This window comes from Athene noctua, chromosome 12 (assembly GCF_965140245.1).
Source record: "Athene noctua chromosome 12, bAthNoc1.hap1.1, whole genome shotgun sequence".
NCBI classification, from domain to species: Eukaryota; Metazoa; Chordata; class Aves; order Strigiformes; family Strigidae; genus Athene; species Athene noctua.
The window spans coordinates 4,073,851-4,090,754 of record NC_134048.1 but is presented as its reverse complement, the minus strand read 5'-3'; the positions used below and the strand labels follow the sequence as shown (position 1 = coordinate 4,090,754).

General features: G+C 51.9%; 1 protein-coding gene across 15 annotated transcripts in view; it reads right to left on the bottom strand.

Annotated features, from left to right (window-relative positions):
• The window catches only part of LOC141965011 (protocadherin gamma-C5-like), a 51,043-nt gene continuing 34,139 nt past the window's right edge, over positions 1 to 16,904 (bottom strand). For 14 of the 15 annotated variants that reach the window (XM_074916040.1, XM_074916045.1, XM_074916047.1 and 11 more), the window contains 2 exons: positions 7,215 to 7,303; positions 1 to 2,439 (listed from right to left, as the gene is read on the bottom strand). In XM_074916040.1, the coding sequence (XP_074772141.1) occupies positions 2,213 to 2,439; positions 7,215 to 7,303 (316 nt within the window). In that variant the 3' untranslated portion in view covers positions 1 to 2,212. The remainder of the gene's footprint in view (positions 2,440 to 7,214; positions 7,304 to 16,904) is intronic. The other variant, XM_074916033.1, reaches the window with a different exon arrangement.

Here is a 16,904-nt window from a genome sequence, read left to right as displayed (position 1 = left end):
TTTATTCAGAAGAAACCATTTTATTATTTTTTTTTCCCCAAAGAAAAAAAGCAATATAAATATTAGAGTATAAAACTTGCGTGTAACACATTGACATTGGTCTATATGGGTATAAGAAGGATATAAGCATATATATAATATATAAGTATAATTCAATATTAGACACATTGAAAGGGCAAACGTGTTTCATTTCACGTACACTCGGAGCACAGACCACATGGAAATAAGATACAGAGAAAATTGAAAATACTGGTGTTCACAAGTTAGTCACCGAGATTAAAAATAACACGCCACTAAATACACAACACTCACTATGCTACCTCAGATTGCAGATTAAAAAGAAATATAAAGACTACAATTCAGCTACAGCATTTCTAGAGGGGGGCAGGTGGCAGCTGCGGGGGACAGGGTGGGAACTGCTCCCAGTGCAGCCAGTGCCGGAGGTGGCCGGATCCAGATTAAACACGGCGGATGCTCCTGCTGCCCTGGGGTTGGGGAAGGGGTGGTGGCGGGGTGACTGTTGCCATGCCAGAGCCTGGCTGAGAGGGCTGGATCTGCTCGGGTGAGTTACATGTTAGTGATTAAAAAGGGAAAAAACAACACACGCTCCCTGGAAAACCTGGTGTGGCCCCTTCTTGGCCACCCCGCAGCCTCTCTCCTCACTCTGGCTGCACAAAGCACCCCTCTGCCTCCCTAGGGGGGCTCAGAGCTGCTTTGATATGGGAAGCTGGCCTGGTGCAAGGGTGATGGGCATGTGGAGAAACTCTATTCCTCATCCTTTGATTCCCTCTGCGGGGTGGAAAGCCCAAAGCCAACGGGAGCATCACTTCCTCCAGGCTGGCCCGGCATGGTCCCAGAGAAGGGCCTCTCTTTGCTGCCCAGGCTCGCTGGCTTTGCAGCATCACCCCATGCTCACTTCCAGCTCTCAGGGCCCTTCTCCAGGTCTGGTCCCCAAACACCACCAACCCAAGTGTCACTTACTCAGTCACCAACTCTGCAGCAAAGCCATGCACCAGCAGCACCACAAATCTCAACCTTTTGGGTCTTATTTGGGTCTACACCACAAATAAGAAGCGATGAGTTTCCCCATCCTGCTTGACCAATCCCTCCCCCCTGCCAAAGGCAGCCCCAGCGCGGCGGCTCGGGTAGCTGCTGGCGCATTCCCACCATGCTGTGTAGGCATGCGAGGACTTCTCTGGGTCCGTGGAGCTAACTGTGCTAGTGCAGGTGCAAGGTGAAGGATGTGCATGCAGACACGGTGTGCAGAAACGTGAAACATCATCCCCTGGTCCCCTTGGCAGGGACTTGGCCAGACAGCTGACTGGACGCAGGGGAGTGAGACTCTCTTAGCTTTACTTCCAGAAGAACATTGACTGTACATATAAATATTTACTGCAAAGAAGGAATGAGATGTGTCTGCTCTTGGGAGACCCCTAGAACTGCTGGGGCAGCTGCCGCACGCCTCGGCATGCTCCTTATTGAATTCCCTATCTCTCAGACATCAGGAGGTTGGCGCTTTTTTTGTCTCATATTTCAGGCCATCAGTGGTTGCACTTAAAAAAAAAAAAAATGTTTAGGATGCAGCTTTGCCACATTCCCTTTGACTCATGCAATATAAACACTTAGGTATTTTTCTTCCGGGTAACAGGTAAGCAGGAACTGAAGCACTCCCTACCAACTTCTCAGCAACAAATCCATCACTATCATTAACTGGGGGTGAATTTTACTAATGGAAAGTTTAAGAGCAAAGATTTGGAGCACGGGCTCTAAGCTAGGAACTTCATTTTCCTTTCCAAAAAATGATCAAAGGTCTATAAATTAAAAGTTCCACATTTAAATTATTTACACAGGGCAAAGCCAAGCACAAGCCTTGTGCTTTTCTCAGACTACCTGGGAGAAAATCGGATCCAAAGACTTGGCAGAAGACCTTCTGCCCTTGCATATTCTAATACCCAAGGGATTGTATAAAACATTAGCAAGTATTCACAGGGCACTTGTTTGCATTCGGTTTAGCTTCCGGATTCATTTTCATCACGAGATCTAACAGCAGCGAGACCCTGCTCCTAGCTCTGATGATGATGATGAGATACATTCGCAGCATTTCCTACTTTTTGTATCACAAATAATTCACATTCATCCTCCAGCCTGGGCTGTGGTTTGGGGGAGTGCTGGAGCCGGCTGCCCTGTAGCTCTAAGGTCTCCTTTTTCTTCTCTACTTCTTTTCCTTCTTCCCGGATTTCTTCTTGTTGCCTCCCGAGGAGCCAGAATTCTTGGCATCGCGCTTGCCAGCGGCGTTGGTGAGGGTGGCGGTGCTGCCCGGGATGTAGACATTCTGCCGGTAATCGGGGACGTGCTGCAGGGTGAACTGGGGGCCATAGCGGGCGCTCAGCCCCATGGTGCCTGTCCCGCCACCCAGGGTCGAGTTGCCGTCAGCAGCTTCTGTGGGGGATGCCAGAGGAGGGGGGCAAAAGAGAAGGGCAGGTTGTTAGTGCCAGCCAGAGCCCACCCCAAGGCCCAGCAGTCCTGGAAGGCTCCCATGTGGGGTCAAACCCAGACCTCGGTGCCATCAACATTCACCCCCACCCCTCAGCGCTGTTGCTCCACAGGACGGCTGCAATGTGTGTGCTGGGGAGCATGGTGCTGCACCAAAATCCCTTGTTCCTATCTCACATTGCTGCTAAAGGTTTGGAATCTGGGGCTGGAGGCTGGCCGGGGGCAGGGCAACCTCTTCTCTGCCCTCGGCAGTGATGGGGCTGCCTGTCCCTGCCTCTCTGCCTGATGCTGCCTGCTCTGCTCCCCTCCCCAGCTGCTGCCTCCACAGCAAAACACACTGCCCCTCCGAAAGCAGCCCATTACAAACATACTGTACAGCCATAACCATTAGTAATGCATTAAGGGAAATCCAATATTTTTTTTTTTTCCACTGCGTTTAAAACCCTGCCCCCAGTATTTCTCCAGCCAGGCTCATTCAGGGAGCAGAGCACATGAGATGAGAAAGAAAATCCCTCCCCTGCAGTACCACAAAATGGCTCTGGGAAGCCGAGCATGAAGCAAATCAATGCTGAAGCACATCCAATGGTCCAAATCTGGGAGTAGGGGGAGGGGAAAGCAAATTCATTCCTGTCGTGATGCAAAGCTCCAGCATAGAGAGAGCAAGCGCAGAGAGGGGGGAAGGGCACAGCCCACCCACCCCCTGCCCCACCTCCCCACCCCGGAATACTGGGGCACTGCTGGAAGACAAAGACCAGATGGAGAGAAGGGGGATGCAAGGAGGCAGGGGGAGAAATGAGCACGGAGGGGTGACAGGGCACAAGCGATGCTGTTGCCATGAGCCACTGCATGACCTGTTCCAGCATCACAGCCAATGACTCAAGGTGGGATCCTTGCACAGCCCAGCTCAGAAATGGTTTGCTAAAACCCTGCCTCTGCGTTGGATACTGTGGATCCAATCTCAGCCTTTTAACTGCTTTGCGCCTGGGGCTACCGACACACGCTCCTGGGAGGCTGGAGAGACCCAGCAAGGGCACCCAGAGGACCCAAAGCAGAGTCTGGGGCTGTTGCTCCCTCCTTTCACAGTCAGAGAGACTGAGATAATAAAGAAAAACAATGAGCAGAGAATGGAGGCTGGTCCCCTCGTGTTTTGCCTCTCTTCAGACCAGATCTGTACACGCCTCTGTGCTGTCTTAGCTTTCCCCTGAGCAGATGGAGGTGGCTAAGCCAGCCAGAAAGCTAGACAAAAAACTGGGCCACATCTCACCAAACCCCTGAAATACTGCTCATCCCCTCACAGAGGTCAGAAGTATGAAGCAACTGCAGTTCGAAAAGTTACAGCTGCTCTGCTGCAGCAGGCAGAGGAAAACGCACAGCAAGTCCAAAAACAGACAGGATATTGTGCGCTGAGGCCAGGGGACCCACAGGACAGTGTACAAACACAATAATCCAGTGTGGGGAGATGCCATTTTGCTTTCCGCTGCGGAAGCATTCACCAGCAGGACAATTTTTCTATAGTCCCCGTTAAATGTGTCCCAGACCTGGCCAGGCTTTGAAGACCTTGGGCTGGAAGAGCGTTGGAGGAGATGTGCCTGTACAGTCAGTGATATTTATCACTAATCCTTGCTCCCCTCAGCAGCAGCTTGTTTCATTAACAACCAACTCAACCCCAGACCCGCTGGGGTGTTACGAACGGGGATGGGATGGCTGGAGATGTGCTGTCAGGCCAAGCTGCAGCCAGGGACTGGCTTGCAGGTGGGGTACGGCCTCTGGCAGTGTGGGAGATTTTTTTTTCTGGGCTGCCCCAGCTGGAGACAGCCCAGTCTGGGGTTTTGTGGGCTTGGACATCTCCTGTGCCCTTGGTGCTGCTGCCCCACTTCCCCCCTGGTCCATCCCACATGCACCAGGGCTCTGAGCAGCAAGGGAGCTGGGGCCCCCAGTGCCATCCAGGACAACTGGTCCCTTTGAACTAGTTTACAGTCACAGCACAGTTTTTGCGTGGGAGAAAAAGCAGCCCATGAAGTTCCCAGCCTGTTAGCTGGTCGAGGGTAAGAGCAAAGAGCTGTTTCTAGGTAACATTGACATTAAGGCTGAAAAGAAGAGAGAACAGGGACAATAGAGTTTATAATTGGGCACTGAGCTGCTCTTGCCAAGCAGGGCACTTAAGCTCTTGTTACTGGAAAGGTTACACTCAGCCTTTACCAGCAGCCAGCCATTATCCCAATGGTCTGGAGGAGAAAAACACAAATTTGGACTGCAGTAAAAATAACCAGCTAGTGGCTCCATCACCCTGGTAAAGCAGAGGGGAGGAGAGGCCATCGCAGAGGGGCTGGGCTGCCTTCGGGAGCAGTCCTGGTGCCCGTGCTACTGCAGCTGCTGGTGGGGATTTCAGGAGACCCCAGTATAGCATGTTTGCCCCTGTCTGGAGGCAGTGGAGCTGGGGAGAAGGACCTCCTCGGGCTGCCTTTCAATCTGCTCTCCTGCTGTGTCACAGCACCTCTAGAAATCCTTGCTAGAAGCCAGAGTATTTTAAGGACAGGGTGCCTCCGATGCCTGCCCTTTAGTGTCTGGTGTCCTGGAGCACCTGTGCTCCTCCATCTGTCTCAGCAGCTGCCTCTGTCTCTTCAGATGGCTCAAAACATTGGCTTTCATGTTCCCAAGCTCTCAGCTCCGAAGGTGAAGAAGTCAGAGGAAGGGAGCCCAGGAAAGGAGGCAGAAGCCCGACTGTCAGCAGGGTCACACACTTTGGGGAGAACCAGCTCTCCTAGCACTCTGGTTTGGGACTGTGATTTAACCACTGGGCAAATGACCACCCAGGTGGTCTCTGCTTGACAGAGACTCGAGCATGGGCTTGACATGGTGCAGTGCAAGTCAGCATTGACTGCTCTTGGCAGGATCAGCTCACACTCGGAGGAGAGGGTGAGCAAAAGGCACAGTGACATCACCCGTGTCACTGTGTCCCACCTGTCACCCCAGAGCTCAGGCAGAGCTCAGCAGGTGACAGTAAGAGATAAGGATCACTTAATTAACCAGGAAACATTACCTAAGGATGGGTAGCACAAAGCTTAATTGGCAGTTAGCACAGCCCCTAATCAAACTCCTCTCCAATCAACCCTCTTGGGTTAGCTTAACGGGTGAAAGCAGAAAAGGGGGAGACAGAGAGCAGGGGAGACATGAAAACACAGTGCTGGTGGAAAAAGTTTGTGCTCTGACCCCACCTGACTCACTCCAGCCAGCCAGCCAGCACAGCAAGGGACCAGCATGGGCAAGAAAAGGATGGAGTGCATAGAGCCATCCTCTCCCTGGTGCTGCAGAAGGGAAAGCTCTTATCTAGCAGATGGTTCTGATTTAAATTAACCCCCAGAGCAGAGTGAGGCCAGTGGGAGAGGTTAGGACTGTTTGAGACTTGTGTATTGGGGGAGATTTGCTGCAATAGGGCCTGGGGCTACATGGAAGTCAGTGCTTAACCTGGAAGAGACCTGCTCAGCTCTCAGATCCCAGGGACTGCTGGAGCAGCAGTAAGAAAACCAGCTTTATTTGCAGGCAAGGAAAACAGATCTGGAAGCACTGGGTGATGATAACCACATGCAACCCGGAAGGCTATTTTTTCATGGTCGTTTTTCAGAGCAAAGACACATTTTCACATAGTTTCTTTCCCTTGAGTGTAAACAACTCCCTTGCCCAAGACCTTCATCCCCTTCCCCTGCCACCACAGCTGTGTCTCCAGGCTGCCTGGTGTCTGCAGAGCAGCAAAGTTCAGCTGCAGCAGCTTTCCAAGAAAGCAGCACCAAAGCCATCCCTCCTCCCCCAGATTCCTTCTCTCCCAACAGCTCAAAGGAAATATCCCAAATATTTTGCACAGGGTTTTATGGCTGCGCTGTTGCTTCTATTTTTAAATCAAGGGGGAAAAGACTTGGAGGTATTTATAAATAAAGGCTGTATGAAACCCAGCCTCTTTATCCATAGTGCTGTGCAGAGTGATAATTGCACTTCTTTTATATAAAGCCACGGAGACCGTGAATGCATGGGAACACCCCTCCCTGCCCACTGCTTCCATATGGCACAGACACAAAGCAGAACAAACCAACCCCAAATGACCCCAAACCAAACAAACCCCTGTAACTACAACTGCAGAGACAGCAGCAGCCAGTGGGGCAAACTCTTGTCGGCAGAGGGACCCAGTGCAAGCAGAGAGCATGCACTGGTGTCTCTGGACATAAGGCTTGTTGGGAATACTGAGTCTGGAATTTACTGTATTCCTGGCCCAGCTTCTAGCCACGAGCAAACCTTTCAGGCTTTCCACCTTACAGCAAGTTGCAACACAGCACACGTTTCATTTACTGGAACCTTATGGAACCAAGTAGTTTATAAAATATCATCTCAAGAGTGGCTTTTTCATGTATCACAACCCCATCATGAGCCAGATAACATTCTGTCCAGTACACAGATAATATAGTTTGGGTGGAAAAGGCACCCCTGTCTTTGGCATGCCTGATGTTGATGGCTATCTGGTGTCGCCTCTGCCTGAATCCTTTCCAACCCTCTCTTCTGCAGGGTAAAACAGACAGCAGTGCTTTTCCGCCAGCATCTCTTAAAGGGGTTTTGAAGCCACCCCAGTTAACTCAGATATATCAAGCCCACAAGCATCTTATCTAACAGCATGCATCTGAGATGTCCATGAGAGAGCAAGTGCTACAGTTTTCCCACACGCGATGGAGACTAACCATTTGCTGAAGCCAGGATCATGGCTTGGAGCATCTCCGTGTCAAACTGGTTGTTCGGCCAGGCTCCACCTTCCTCTCCATTTTGGGAGCTACGAGAAAAGAAACAGCAAGTTACTACAGCTCGGCTTTAAATCTTTCTATTAAATAACAGTCAAGAGCCAAGACAATTTCAGAGGTCTCCATCCTTCACCGGGCTTTTGAAGAATAACCACCAATACCAAAAGCACTTGGGGGCTCACTGGTGCTCCCAGCAACACCTATCTAACTTTTATTGACTTCAGAGATAGCCAGCAACTCATCACCTCAAAATCCCTCCAATAAAATGTAACACTACAAAAAATGCTGGTCCTAAAGCCCCAGAGGTGCATGCACCCTTGTACAACCCAGGTCTGGTGTTCCTTTTGCACGTCACATATGTGGATGCACCTTTCAAGCTATTTCAGGCTACAACCCCATTCTGCTGCTTTATTTGGAAGACAGAGGGTGAGAAGACCCCATGGCATAGTGGGCTTTAGGATCAGCATGGAGCCAGCTGCTCAGCACCACAAAACTTGCTCTGACTGGAGTCCAAGAGCAGCTGCCAGCTCTGCAGAGCCAACAGCAAACAGTCCTGGGGAGGCTGGAGCAACAGGGACGGGAGAGAAGGGAGGTGGGCACCTGACTGGAACTGGCTGATGGTGGGGCTGAGCACTGCAGATCTGCCTGGGAAACCTCTGTGAATGCTATCAGACTTCCACTAAGGAGGTTTTGTGACCGAGGTTACAATCAGCAGTCTGTGAGCAGTCTAACAAACCCTGCTTTCATGTTTGCCAGGTGCCAGCTGTGCTTGGCCACTGTTCACTGGTGGTGGCACTTCCCCTCCAGAGAGGTCAGGGCTGTGCTCCCGGAGCCCCTCCAGAGCCTCCCTGATTCCAGCAGAGAGACCTAAACATCTCACCAGCTTCCTGGCTCCTCCTCTGCTCTCACCCTGAGTGACCACATCACTCAGACCACCAGTCAGTCTCTCCTTTCCTGCCCACTGGGATGCCAGAATCTGCCCCTTGGCTGCGTGCTGGCTCGCCTGTGAGGAGGGCTGCCCCACTCTTGCAGCTGGGAGCTCTCCAGAAGCGAGATGGCGGAGTTTGAAAGCCCTTGGAGAGAGCTGAGCCTGTTTCCAAGGCAAGTGTTCAAACCACCAGGCTGCAAGGCATGGAGGTGGCCTCCTCCTCCACTGCTATAGTCCCAGCCCTTACTTCCAGGAGCTGCCAGACCCCAAAGCCCTGCTCAGACCCTGAAACCCTGCTCAGACATGCTCAAGCAGCCAAGATCTCCCCCAGCTCTGGGGTCTCCTGCAGGCAGCTCCATGCTTGAGCACTTGGCACCCCACACGCTGCAAATGCCAGTGCAGGCACTACCAGTGCCAACTCAACACCACATGCTGGGTGGCAGATGGGCTCTTCGCCACCATGCCGAGCATCCCACTGCCTCAGTCCCCCCACTGGTTGCACCCGCTGCAGCCCTCACATGCAGGACAGGCTCAATATGTTCATTTTGGAACTGAGACGGACCCATCCTTGAATGTTGTATCTGCCATAGCGACCTTGTAGCATGGGCAGCTCTTGTGTCTAGGACACTGCCTCAGCTGCATCAAAGCTCTGCAAGGAGGGAAGCCCTGAATGCACGAGCTTTCTCTGTCCTCTCTGTGCAATATTCTGCACACAGGAAAAAAATCTGCAGATGAATGGAATGGATAAGGGTGCCTGTGAGCTCTGCTCAGACCCCACATGGCTCTGCTTGGTCACACAGCTTGGTATGAACCCAGTGAGGGGTATATATGGGCAAACTCCCTTTGAAACACAAGATCTGAGTGTAAGGATGAGTGTATGGACAATTTCAGGTACTCTGCGGAAAGACTGGTCTTAAGTAAACTTGTCCAAAGACAAGCAAGACCTGTGCCAGGACCACACGACTATCCATCCCCTCCCCTTCTGTACCGCCTGTGTGATCCACTGCCAGCCAGGCACAGGGCACTGCTCTCATACTGCCTTATCTGTGGAGGATGCAAACAGTCCCTAATGTGGCAGAAGCTGCCCTGGCACGATACTGCCGACAGCACCGCTTCTGAAATACCTGCCTTCTGCTGCAACCTCAGGCATCCTGAAAACTATTTATATCTTTTCTCTGCGACACGTGTGGTGGCACAGTTTCAAGAAGGCCAGCAGTGAGACTTGCTCACCTCATAAATGGATTTCAGCGCTTGCATGATGGTTGCGCTGATCCATGGATGTGGGTGCTGTTGCCCTGCACTCAGTGCTGTGCACAGAGCTCAGGCAGCGAGGGCAAGGAGGGGACAGCCCTGGGGCTGCACTGACCTGTTAATGTCACAAGCAGGGCTGGGAATAGAGCCCTGGGCTAGATCCAATAAAGGACTTAAGAACCTAAACCTCATTGCAAACCACAACTCATTTACCCACCAGTTAACTCCAGCAGCTCCTGCCCCACCAGCTGCCCCACTGGCTGGCAGCTGAGTTTCCCAGGTTTTTCAGAGCTGCAGGAAAGCTGCCAAGAAACATCCTGGTGCCTCCCAGTCACTGCTCCTGGCTCTGGGGTCTGCCCCTGCATGCTAATGGGATCCGGGTGTGGGTAAAGGCAAAACATGGGGAAGTGCCAAATTCTTTTTTTTTTTTTAATTGCAATATTCCAGTGCTTTGAACTCTGTTGGGAAATCAGAGGTTCAGATTCAACTTCCTCTTTGATGCAGCAGTGCTGGCATCACATTTTTCACCTCCCAAAAGATTCTTTCCTCCCTTCCCACCTCTCATTTGGGCAACTGGACAGAAGCTCCTGCCTCCTGTCAAAGCCATGCCTCCGTGCCCTAGGCCAGCAGAATGCAGGGAAGGAAAGGCTCACCCTGTGGTCAGGGCACTCACCTGGGAAGTAGCACCAGGAACCCCAATTTCACTGAGCTCCCTAACCAGGTGTTCCTCACTCTCCACCCCAACGACCCTTGGCCCCATGGCTGCACGCAGGCACAGACAGCAAAGCTGGCCACCACTAAGCACTGGACTTGCCCAGGCAGGGCTGGGTTGGAAAGAGGGGGAAGAAAGGCCGTGGTTAGTCCCTGCAGCCTGGGAGGGGATTGAGTGACAGTCCCTCTGGTGCACAGCACAAAAGGAGCAGCTGTACCAAGAAACCTGTGGATATTGTTCAGTTTGGTTTAAGCTCTTGTTTTAGAGTTGTGTGCCCCCAGGAAAGCGTGACCGCACAGCACCAGTGAGCAGAGGAAAGTTCATCCCTGAAGGAGGGTGAGAGAGGCAGCATTTCAGAGCCTTTTCTCCTCTTCTGGTCTTAGAGAGGGAGTGAATACATGTGAACTCACGTGGTGGGCTTCACCAGCCCCTGTGTTACGGCTATACTCCAGTGTCAGGGGGAGAGCCAAAGCCCTACCTCCCCTTAATGCCCTGTGGGATCACAAAACCACAGACTGATTCAGACGGACAGGGACATGAAGCACCCAGCCTAATGAAGGTGGAAAGGTCTCTGGTCCAACACCCCATGCAAAAGAGGGCCAAGCTTTCAGCTGGACCCAACTTGATAACAGATGTTCTGGGCCTGAGCAGCCACATTCTGAGTATGAGATTTCTCCATCTCTCTGGCTTCCTGCCCCAGTGTTTGACCACCCTTGGGTGAAAAATGTTTCCTAACATCTACTCCAAATCTGTCTTGTTGCAATGTGTGCCCATTGCCCCTCGTCCTTTCACTGTGCACCTCTGAAGACAGCAATGAGACCCCCAGCTCTCACACCTCCTCCCCTGCCTTGGACTCCAGACCTCTGATCATTTGAGTGGCTCCCATATGGCCATGTCTTTGTTGCAGTGGGGAGCCCAAAACGGGGTGCAGTGCTCCAGATGTGACCCCATAAGTGCTGAACTGAGGGCAACCGTCTCTTCTCCTGACCTGCTGGCTACCATCTTACCAGTAAAACCCAGTCAGTCTCCATCACAGCAAGGGTGCACTGGTGACTCATGTTAAACCTGATGGCTTTTTCTGCAAACTTCCTGCATCCAGTGCTCCCAAATTTTTCACAAACAGCCCCAAAGCCGTGTGCTTACTCCTCATGATGCCACGCAGAAAAGCTATTTTAGAAATGCCTTAGCATTGCAAAAAATGATATTGAGTTCACTTCTCTAAGCAGGAAGTTCAAGTGCCTCAATTACTTGCAGTGCAATCATCCAGAATTCAGAGACAGAAAAAAAAACAAGTGCTGTAATCTAAAAACACCCAAAAATAACTTCTCGTATTGGAAAAAGGCACACAGCTGATGACCAGATCTGGCCATCTTCCATGACTGTAGGATGGAATTGTGAATCAGAGCTGTGAATCACCAATTCAATAGCAAGCAGCCTGCCCTGCCCTGCCCTGCTCCCCCTGCCTGAGGCAGGCAGACCTCAGGAGAGCCCCCCCTTGCAGCACTGCTCCCCGCTCAGCCACAGCCTTGGGCGCTGCTGCGGGGAGGCTGCTGGGAACAGGGGGGGTGGTTCCTATGGAAATGACTCCAAGGACTTGCTGGTTTTAATACAAATGCCGTCGACTCAATAGGTTTTTTTCTAAAAACCCATCCCCCATAGGATAGATTTTTTTTTCCTCTCTGCTCAATTCTACTCCACACTTCAAAGCTCAGCAAAGAGCTGGCTTTCATTTTTGGGAACGTTTCCAGCACAGCTAGGACTGGAGAGAGAAGTGAACCCACGTTTGAGACAAACCCAGGAATGCAGCATCTTAGGGGGCTCAGGGCATGGTGGACATGGAGCACAGGACTGGGGCTGTGCCAGCAGAGGCAGGTACAGCCGGTGTACAATCTGCAAATGCCTTCATTAAACCTGGCTACATGGAAATCAGGGAATGCTGAAATGAAAGGCTTGCCCTGCAGCCTTGACACAGCCACACCACGTGCTATGTCGCTAAGCTGCCCCATTACCGAGGGCTTCCACAAGCAGCTGCCCAGGCAGCGTAGGGTGGACCGGGGAGCTTTACTGACCAGCTCTTTTGTGGCACCCCCAGCCACCACATCCCTTTTTAATTTCCTCTTCGAGCACAGAATTATTCATTTCCTTGTGGGGTTGCTATGGAGCTCGTCACTATGGCAGCCAAAGGCCTCGCAAACATTTATTTGCACAACTGCCCGGTGGATTCCTGAAAAATTGTTTTTCTCACTCTGCAGCTGGAAACACGAGCCGTAGCAGTGCCACAACAAGCTGAAGTTTATTCATGCCAGAGCGGTGCTGTCACAGCCCCAAGGGCTGGAGAGGACAACTCAGCACCCCATGGATGAGATCCTGGCACCCCAGGGGTGCCTGGCAGGACTGTGGGCAGTGTTTGGCCGGGGGTTTTTCCTAGGACACCCTCAGCATCCTCCCTCCTTTGAGGTTTTCTGGCTCCTATGGCAGTGGCACCCCAGCCATCACTTCTCCCAACCCATGGCCCCAGCTGCTGCCAGGCTTCCCCACTCTCAGGAGGGGGATGTGGCTGGGGTTTGTGTCTCCTCCCAGCCTCTTCCCCTTTTGTTCCCATTTGCTCCCCACCTCTGGCTGCTGCTTCCTGCATCCCATCACTGGGAGGCTGGCTGGGGCAGGACTCTGCCCTTCCCTCCCCACCCAGTTCCCAGGCTCAGGGGGTATCTTCAAGCCCATTCCTCTAGCCCCCTTCCCGGGCAGTTCCTGCTCCCCCGAGGCTGCACCCCCAGACTAACTTCCCCTTCAATGCTGTTTCCTCTCTCCCAGCTTCCTCTAAGCCCTCTCTGCCCCCCCCCTTCCCACCTCCCACACACAGCTCCAGCCGGAGGCAGCAGCAGAAATAAAATCTCAGCCTGCGTGTTTCTCGACTGGCAAAGTGACAAGCAAGAGGGAACAGATCTGTCCCTGACGGTGCTGAGTCTCTGCTACACTCAAGGTGTCCTGGGGACACGGTCCCATGGCTGGGGATGCAGCCCCAGGGTCAGCATCCCTCTGTCCCGTCACCCACACCAGCCTCCTGCAGCCCCAACCTACAGCCCACCACCCTCCTGCCTCCCCTAGCCTCCAAAAAGAAGGAACCGGATCCAAAATTACCACAATCCTTTCTCCCTTCCTTAACAGAGGATGCTGCTGGCCCTTCCCCCATGCTCCCCCGGCTCCACACATTCCCTGCCGCTTCCGTAATGCAATTACAAGGGCTGGAGACGATCTGGATGAGACCCAGCTTTAAGATCATGACTGTGCAAAGATGGGATTGAAAATGCTAGCAGGCAAGCAAGGGGAAGATCTGCAGCCTCCCAAAGCACCAGCAAGTCCTTACTTCCAGCCAGCAAGAGCTGCTGGGATACTGCTCTGCCAGGCAGAGGCAGAACAAAAAAAGGCCATGATGTCTCTAAAATGGGGACCAGGGGCAGTCCCCCCTCCCAGGGGTTCTTCATTCCTCCTGGATGAGCTGGAACTGAGACAAGTATTATTTCACCCAGCCCACCCTGCCGCCATCCATGCCCCAAACACGCCAGGAAGGATATTTTGAGAAATTCTTTAGAAAGGTTATTGTGCCTATTTGTCAGATCCCTGTGCCTCTGCAGCCAGCCATGGCATGTGCTCAGCTGCGCAGGAAGCAGATGGAGACAGAAAAATTAAACCAGTACATATAGCACCTGCTAAATTACCTAAAATAACATTTCTATACATAACACTGTGATGATGAAACTCCTGATATTCTAGGGGCTTTCCAGAATGAGAAACATGTCCCATCATTATAATATTTCTCTTTCTTCATAAAAGACTCTTCAGCTTTTGTCCTGCCTGGCAGGATCTGGATGGCTCAGACTTCAAGGGCCATCACAATGCAGATAAAGGGATTATTGGCCCAAGATGGTCAATAAGGGAAGGAAACATTCAGCTGAAGAAGGCTACATGATCTAGAAAGAAGCTCAGATACTGTATCTGCTGAGATTTGGGCTGTTAATAGACAAAAGGGTGAACCCTGCAAGCAGGGATGCTCACGGGTATTGTGCACAGCTTGGCAGTGCAGCTCTGTGGTCTCCTGGCTGTGGAAAAGGAGGTGAGGTGGGACTGGGACACATCACTACAAAACTTTCCATTTCCAATCCCAGTATTGGGTCAGCTCTGCAGGAAGGCAGGGAAAGGAGAGCAGTTATTCAAGGACAACTCCTGCTCCCAGCATCAAAACAGTTCCTGTCTGTCCCAGCATCCCAAAATTGCATTGTGGGGCTGTAGCGCATGCTCAGAGGAAATCCAGGCTCTGAGCAGCATCATAATGCCTTAAAGCAGTGTTTTCTCTGCAGCATTTTATAGGAAACCACATTCATAGAACAATAGAATCATTTAGGTTGGAAAAGACCTTTAAGATCATTGAGTCTGACCCTTAACCTAACACTGCCAAGTCCACCACTAAATCATGTCCCTAAGCACCAGATCTACACGTCTTTTAAATACCCCCAGAGATGGTGACTCAACCACTTCCCTGAGCAGCCTGTTCCAGTGTTTGATAACCCTTTCAGTAAAGACGTTTTTCCTAATATCCCTTCTAAACATGCCCTGGCACAACTTGAGGCTGTTTTCTCTCATCCTAGCGCTCGTTACCTAGGAACAGAGGCCAACACCCTCCTTGCTGCAACCTCCTTTCAGGTAACTGTAGAGAGTGATGAGGTCTCCCCCAGCCTCCTTTTCTCCAGAGTAAACAACCCCAGTTCCCTCAGCCACTTCTCATAAAACTTGTTCTCCATACCCTTCACTGGCTTCATTGCTCTTCTTTGGCCACACTCCAGCACCCCAAAGCCATGAGCCTCTGACTGATTTTCAACCTCTCCTGTTTCAAGACCCACCAGGGCAACACCAAATCTGACAGATGTGACCATCCAGCCCTTGCTGGGCTCCAGTGGTTCCCTCCAAGGTGTTTACTGAGCAAAAGACACAAGCAGGCCGGGGGATGGCATTGGCTACATCATCAGGCATGAACAACCACCTCAAGTACTCCCCAGAAAGGCAAGTCCTCTCTCAGGTTCCACAGGATCTGACACAAGCTACACCAGAACACCAACAGAGCTGGTGATCTGAGCTCTGCAGCCCCAGAGGTTTTGACAGGGTAAAAACACTTCCTTCAGAGCAGAGCCCCTTTACTAACACAACTCTTCCTTCACTGAGGGGTCTGCAGCTCACATTAAAGTTGCAAAGGCTCTCAATCTTAGGAGAGTGCTGTATTACTTAGATTATGGCTGCTCCTGAAAAGCAATGACTTCAAAGGAATCTCCAGAGACTGCTGTGATTTTTTCAAGCTGCTGGGCTCCACTCACACCTTCCTGAGGCCCTGGGGTGGCAGTTGAGAGCAGCTCCACACTGCACGCTGCAGGAACAGTAGAGCAACCACTCAAGCATCTGAATAGGCAGACGAATAGAAACCAGCCTGAAGAAGCAGTAATTTTAGCCCAAAGACTGTTGCATGGTGTTGCAAAACGTGGCACTTCACCTGGCAAAGCAAATACCACTGCACCCTTGAGTGCATTTGGGATGGAAACCTGAGGATTAAAATTATTTCCTAAACTTCCCGGGGTGGCAGTTATTTCTGCTGCTCCTCTTGGCTCTGTCAATGAGAAGCTGAGGGTGGGAAACCTGCACAGCCCAGAAGGGCCAGCAGTTGCTCCCAGGGCTCCTGGCTTTCCCCAGGAACCATGGTGACACCAGCTGTGGTGCATATCCCACTAGCTGCATGTTATCCTGGTGACACCTGTCCTGACAACTGTCTCCTTTTCCCTTTTTCAACCTATTTCCCCCATGCTGCCCATCCACTGATTCCATTAGCCCTGGCTTCTGGAAACTGCTGAGCGGTTTCAACCAGATTTGAAGTTTCTGTTATGCTACTCTTCCACCATCTGCATGCAAATCAACAAAAAGACCCTCACTGGTGTTTCCTGCTAGGGTAAGGCTCAGTTACCAGCCATGCTTGACCCACAAGCTCACCTGTCACTGCCTGTCATCACATTGGTAGCTGGAAATTGCAAAAGCTGCTTGTTCTGCTGCTGGTGCAGAGCTGGGCACAGTCTGGGGTGCTGTGTGGGATGACAGTGGTGCTGGGGATGGGCTCAGAGAAAGCAGGAGGCTGCAGATGTGGTGAGGAATGGAGAAGAGGAGCATACGGAGGCCCTCACTGCATAGTGCACGAGAGGGCAGCAAGAGCAGATATTGTGGTGAAATATATATATTGGTGGAAAACACCAGAGACCTTAAAAGACTGGAGAAGTGAGCCATGTGAACATCATGAGGTTCAACAAGGCCAAGTGTAAGATCCTGAACATGGGTCAGGGAAATCCCCAATATCAGTACACGATGGAGGATGAAGGGATTGAGAACAGCCCTGTGGAGAAGGACTGGGGGTACTTGTGGGTGAAAAGTGGGACACGAGCTGGCAATGTGCACTCATAGCCCAACTGCATCCTGGGCTGCATCAGCAGCAGTGTGCCCAAAGGGTGAGGAGGGAATCGTCCCCCTCTGCTCTGCGCCCCTGACACCCCCCGGCAGCACTGCGTCCAGCTCTGGGGCCCCCAGCACAAGACAGACATGGACCTGTGAGAGCGGGTCCGGAGGAGGACACCGAAATGGTCCGAGGGCTGGGACAGCTCTGCTGTGGGGAGAGGCTGAGGGAGATGGGGTTGTTCGGCCTGGAGGAGAGAAGGCT